The 6344-nt window shown below is 39.6% G+C and overlaps 1 protein-coding gene across 1 annotated transcript; it reads left to right on the top strand.

Annotated features, from left to right (window-relative positions):
- The first annotated feature begins 4252 nt into the window (after positions 1-4252).
- Positions 4253-5356, top strand: LOC132781700 (probable G-protein coupled receptor 33). Its single transcript, XM_060786101.2, has one exon. The coding sequence runs from the start codon at positions 4279-4281 to the stop codon at positions 5290-5292; it is 1014 nt and encodes a 337-aa protein (XP_060642084.2). The 5' UTR covers positions 4253-4278; the 3' UTR covers positions 5293-5356.
- Positions 5357-6344: the final 988 nt, after the last annotated feature.

Genomic DNA, 6344 nt, shown 5'->3' with positions numbered 1-6344 from the left:
GATATCAAGGCAAATGGACTCCGTCAATGCTGTCAGACTACTGCTGGAGCATTGTAAGAGACAATCCTTTCCTTGAATACAAAAGAAAAGTCAAGAGAAGCAAACAGGATATAAACTAAAGTCACGATTAAAGCAACATTTAAACTTTCAGACTTTTCAACTGCATTAGGCCTACTAATATACTTTCTTGCTGCACAAACATAAACAATAGACTAATTAAATAAATATTTCTCATGTATAAACTATTGGCAATATAATTTGACTAAAATTTAGTAAATATTCACGGTTTATATACATGCAGTAAGGTTAGGCGCATTATCATAATATTAACGAATTACCTATTGTGGAGAAAATTGAAATAGCTGTTGCATAAAAACCAGAGCTAATTAACACATTTAATTATTATATTTGAATTCAGCATGTTAAATTTATTAAGAAATGGCACATTTCGTTTCCGTAACTGAGAAAAACTGAAAATTTGTAGATCAGTGTTATAGATTACGTCCCTGAAAGAGGAGCTCCAGGTGCACCTCCTGAAGCACCTTCCTCTTTTGCTTTAGCTCAGCACTAAGATTACTGTATGATACGAATCTAATGTGCACCCCAATTTTGGTAAGGTAATTTAGCCAATAAAGGTGAGCCTTAGAACACCACCAGTATTCAAATTTGGGCAATTTGGGCATTTGGTCCAGTGAATGAAAATACATCTGGCATATCAGATATTTACATTATGATTCATAACAGTAGCAAAATTACAGTTATGAAGTAGTAAAGAAAATAATGTTATGGTTGGGGGTCACCACCATATGAGGAACTGTATTAAGGGGTTGCGGCATTAGGAAGGTTGAGAACCACTTCTAGGTTTAGCTAGGTTGTCTTTTCATCTGCCAACTCCACTTCTGAGTCATTTCAGAGACTTCCAAGTGGCCTGTTCTTGGTTTGCTTCTGGAGGCATACCCTTGGGGGGGGGGGGGTATCTAGTTGGAATTTCCTGGTTTAACTGTCCAGAGGGATACTTTTGATGTTGCTGGGGGAACGTTAAGAGGAGTGGTGGTTCTCATGAAGCTTTTCCTTGATTTGAGTCTACTGGGAGGAAGTTGATACCCAAGAGAAGGCTCTTAATGAGACATGTCACATTATACCAGGATGTCTACACCCTTCACCACTGGAGAAATTATACTGTTTAGCTCAAGGCAGGGAAAAACACAGCTACCAAATTATATAGTACAAAGATTAAAACATGATACCAATAGAATATAAATTTAAAATTCACAAGGGACACAAGCTTTACAAGTCCTCAGGAAGTACACGTTATGCAACCATTCTCTGAAAGACTGCTTTTAGGAAATGAGTTTAAGAAACTGATGTTTTTAGATATTAGATAAGCTGTTCAGAAGAATAATTGTCACGAGATAGACACTATTTGTTCATTTCTTGCTGAAATACCCTGTGCTCTCGGTTCTTAGTCTCTTCAGCCCTGGAAGTTCTGATGGCAACCATTTAAAGACCAACAGATCCAAATCGTCAAGTAAGTTGCTATATTAGGGGATAATAGAAGAAGGGATATGTTGGGAAAGCCATTCATTTCTCTTAGGGCCCTTCCAGACAGGCCCTAAATCCCAAGATGTGATCCCAGGTTTTCTGTTTATCCCAGATTATCTGGCAGTGTGGACTTATATAATCCACTTTAAAGCAGAAAATCTGGGGTCAGATCCTGGGATATAGGGCATATCTGGAAGGGCCCTTAGTTTCCTGTCCTAGCTCTAGAAAGTAAGAACTTCAGAAAGGAAAAGATGGGATTGTGGCATCAGAATTACAGCATGGAATATGACATATTACATGTGACAACGTTTAAGATGATGAGACTATACGTACATAAAATAGTTAACAAAACAAAAAAACAGCAGTTGACGCTTATCCTTCTGATGTATTTGTGGACATCCAAACTGATTGCGAAACATATATGTATATTGGCTTGGAAACTGACTGAAAGAGTGAACTCCCAGCCCAAAATTAAATATATAGAGCAGCGTTTTTCAACCTGGTGGGTGGTCACAAGAGGGTATCAGAGGGGTTGCCAAAGATAATCAGAAAACACAGTGTTTTCTGTTGGTCATGGAGGTTCTATGTGTGGGAAGTTTGGCTCAATGCTATCATTGGTGGAATTCAGAATGCTCTTTGATTGTAGGTGAACTATACATTCCAGCAACTACAACTCCCAAATGTCAAAGCCTATTTTACCCAAACTCCACCAGCATTCACTTTTGGGTATATTGAATATCCATGCCAAGTTTGGTTCAGATCCATCATTGTTTGAGTCCACAGTGTTCTATGAATGTAGGTGAACTACAACTCTAAAATTCAAGGTCAATGCACACCAAACCCTTCCAGTATTTTCTGTTGGTCATGGGAGTTCTGTGTGCCAAATTTGGTTCAATTCCTTTATTGGTGGAGTTCATAATTCTCTTTGATGGTAGGTTAACTATAACTTCTAGCAACTACAACTCCCAAATGACAAAACCGTGCTATAAAGTTGTTGTTGCAAGGACAAGGCAGATAGAAAAATGCAGGGGCCAGATGATAGTTAGGGCTAGAAAGGTAATGTCGATTAGAACACTATATTTATTGGGCAGGGAACAGTGGTAAAGTGCAGGGGTGCTTCAGATGCACTTGGACTACAATTCCTATCAGTCCATGTCAACCTTGATGATCATGAGAGAGAATTGGAAGGATAGTATTTTATAACTGCCACAATTTTGCTTACCACATATACTCGAGTATAAGCCAACCCGAATATAAGCCGAGGTAGCTAATTTTACCACAAAAAAACCGGGAAAACTTATTGACTCAAGGATAAGCCGAGGGTGGGAAATGCAGAAGCTACTGGTAGATTTCAAAATAAAAATAGATATAAATAAAATTACAGTAATTGAGACTTCAGTAGGTTAAATGTTTCTAAATATTTACTGTATTTCAAAGAAAAACAGTAAACTAGCTCTTTGAGTGAAAAAGTACAAAAACAATGTTATCAACAATAACTTAATAACAACAACAACAATAACTTAACAACAACAACAACAACTTGATTTGTTTCCTGCCCTGTTTCCCCATGGGGACTCAGGCCGGTTTCCAACATACTAACAGGCAAACATTAAATGCCTATATAAACAATGCAGAGCTAGATATAGATCTATAATTATATATGCTAATTTCACATATGCTTTCCCTCTGAAACACTTGCAAATCCCCTCTCTCCATATGTGCATTTCCCTCTTGCAATATTTGCAAGCCCTATATATCTATGTTTATATCTATCTAGACATCTCTGTGTGTGTATTTCCGCTGCAATATTTGCATGCCCTATATATCTATATTCATATCTATCTAGATATGTTTATATATATTTGTGTGTGCATTTTCCCCCAGTGATATTTGCAAGCCCTATATATCTATACTCACATATATCTATCTAGATGTCTCTCAATATATAGATAATTATATTAATATAGAATTTGCAAAGACATATACAGGTATATAGGTGCCTCTATATATTTATCCATGTCTATATAGGATTTGCAGAGACTTTCAAACATGTGAAGAGAAAATTCATATATAAAAATAATGTATACAGTTATACAGGTACATGGAATCAATAGATATCTATATGTATATAGGATTTGCAAAGATCTGCAAACATATGAGTGAAAAATCATATATAAAATTAATGAATATAGATAAACACAGATATATAGGTACATAGGCATTGCAAAGGCTTGCAGGGGAAAATGCCTATATATCTGTAGGAGAGATTAACAACTATTTCAAAGGAAAATACTTTTATAAGATTAATGGATGGATATTCCTAACTTGCAAGGGCTTCTCTCCCTCTCCTTTCTCTTTTCAAAACATTCCAGCATGGGAGGAGAAGCAGAGCAGAAGAAAAGGAAACACACTATTTAGGGAGGGGAAAATGAGGGAGAAATATATCATATATTGCAAGGAATAGGCTCCAGACTCCGCCATCCAGCTTGGTCCCATTATAAGCTGAAGGAGGCTATTTCAGTCCATAAAAGGTCTTAAAAACTTGGTTTATCTTCAAGTATATACAGTACTTGTTTTCAAAGTGTTTATATGGTATGGTTTTCTTCTGTTCCAAGAATCCTTTGCTTTCCCCATTGTCATAACTACCCAACAATTCTCAATTGATTTGTTCTTTTCTCTTCTTACACATCTTTCTTTTCGGCAGATTCTGGCCCTCTTCCAGGCCCTTGTGGACAAATGGACAAGACAAAACCCATGAAATATATCTCAGTCAAGGAAATGAACACCAGCTACAACTCAGAAGCTTCCATTAACATAGCCCTTGGCTCCTTTGTCTTAGTATCTTTTCTGTTGGGGATGGGTATGAATGGGACCATTTTCTGGTTGCTGTGGAGGAAGATGACGAGAACTCTAAACACACTCTGGTTCCTCCATCTGACTCTCTCCTATTTGATTGCCTGTTGCACTCTGCCATTCTTTGGCATCTACAATGTCCTCAATCTCCATTGGGTCTTTAAGGATGTCGTGTGCAAGCTTGTTTTCTTCTTTCTTACTCTGGGGATGGTCTCTACAGTCTTCCTACTCACCACCATCAGCCTGGACCGCTACCTTCTCATCTGCCATCCTGTCTGGTCCCAACACAATCGTACAATACCTCGGGCATGGAAACTGATCACAGGGGTCTGGCTTCTTTCTGTGTGTATAAGTGCCCCTTACTTGGCTTTCTCTGAGACTCAAGAGGCAGACAAAGATCGGAGCACATGCAAAATTAATTATACAGTCTATGAAAAGTGGGATGGAAAGAAAATGGAACTGGTTTTCATTGTGATTCGGTTCTCACTGAACTTCTGGCTTCCTTTCTTTATCATCATGTTCTGCTATTGTTCAGTGGGTTGGGAAATGAAGAAGAAAAGGTTGGCGAGGACAGGGAAGCCCTTCAAGGTGCTCGGGGTTGCTGTGGCATCTTTCTTCATCTTCAGGGTTCCCTTCTACCTCTATATGTGTTTCCGTCTGACACCACTAGAAGAGACTCAAGAACATCTGCGGATAACTTTTCACATTGGAATCTGCCTTAATATCTGTTTCACTCCTGTTCTCTATCTCTTTGTTGGAGAGAAATTCCAACAAGTCTTCAAGATGTCTATTGTAGTTCTGCTTAAGAAAGCTTTCACAGAAGACCCCAGAATGCTAGTGGATGTGGCAAATCTTAGAACAGAAGAAATGCAGATTAGGGTTGTGCATTCGGGGTAAAGCTTGACCTGTTTCATGCCACGGCTTTTCGGTGGGGACCCCAATCTGTTTTTTGGGAGCCTCCCGAAACCGGGAGGGCAGATATCTGTTTTTATTCTGGGGTGCTAAAAGGTCCGTTTTCTATCGGTTCATTATTGGGGGGGGGGGGCTTCCCACCCAGGCTCCCCTTCCCGGCACATGCTTTAAGAGGGCTTCTTCTTACCTGCTGTTTATACTCTAGAGGAGACACTTGGCTGCAGGCACTGGCAGGTGTGTGTGTGTTTTGGGCCTGCATGCCACACACACATTCTCTTTCCAAGGCCCAGAAAGCACTTGTGCCTGCCAGTGCCTACAGCCAAGCACTTCCTCTAGAGCAGGGGTCCTCAAACCTTTTAAACAGAGGGCCAGGTCACAGTCCCTCAAACTGTTGGAGGGCCGGATGATAATTTGAAAAAAATGAATGAATTCTTATGCACATTGCACATATCTTATTTGTAGTGCAAAAAACACTTTTAAACAATACAATAATTAAAATGAGAAACAATTTTAATAACTATCAACTTATTAGTATTTCAAAGGGAAGTGTGGACCTGCTTTTGGCTGATGAAATCGGATTGTTGTTGTTGTTGTGTGCTATCAAGTCATTTCAGACTTAGGTTGACCCTGAGTGAGGGCCGTGTAAATGACCTTGGAGAGCCATATCCCGCTCCCCGGCCTTAGTTTGAGGATCCCTGCACTAGAGTAAGAGACCTTTCTGGGCTTGCACGCCACACACTTTCCAAGAGGCAAGTTCTGGGAAATGCTCAGCTGCAGGCACACGTGTTTTCTCTCTCAGGCTACCTCAAACCAGCCAGCCATGCACTCTCCACGGCATTTTAAGAAGGCTTCCCAGTTCCAGGTAAGGAAGAGCAATATCCAGGAGGAAGAGGAGTTTTGCAGGAACGAGAATTTACTTTTTGTTTGATGGACAATTAATATGCAAGATTTAACTGTGATGCCGAAAAGCTGGCCAGGAGCCGGCACTTGCTTCCTCTCATGTCAAGCTAATTTTCGTACCAGGAGAGGCCTTCCTG

This window comes from Anolis sagrei, chromosome Y, assembly GCF_037176765.1.
Source record: "Anolis sagrei isolate rAnoSag1 chromosome Y, rAnoSag1.mat, whole genome shotgun sequence".
NCBI lineage: Eukaryota > Metazoa > Chordata > Lepidosauria > Squamata > Dactyloidae > Anolis > Anolis sagrei.
Note: the sequence above shows the minus strand (reverse complement) of the source record. Positions and strands in the feature narration are given on the sequence as shown.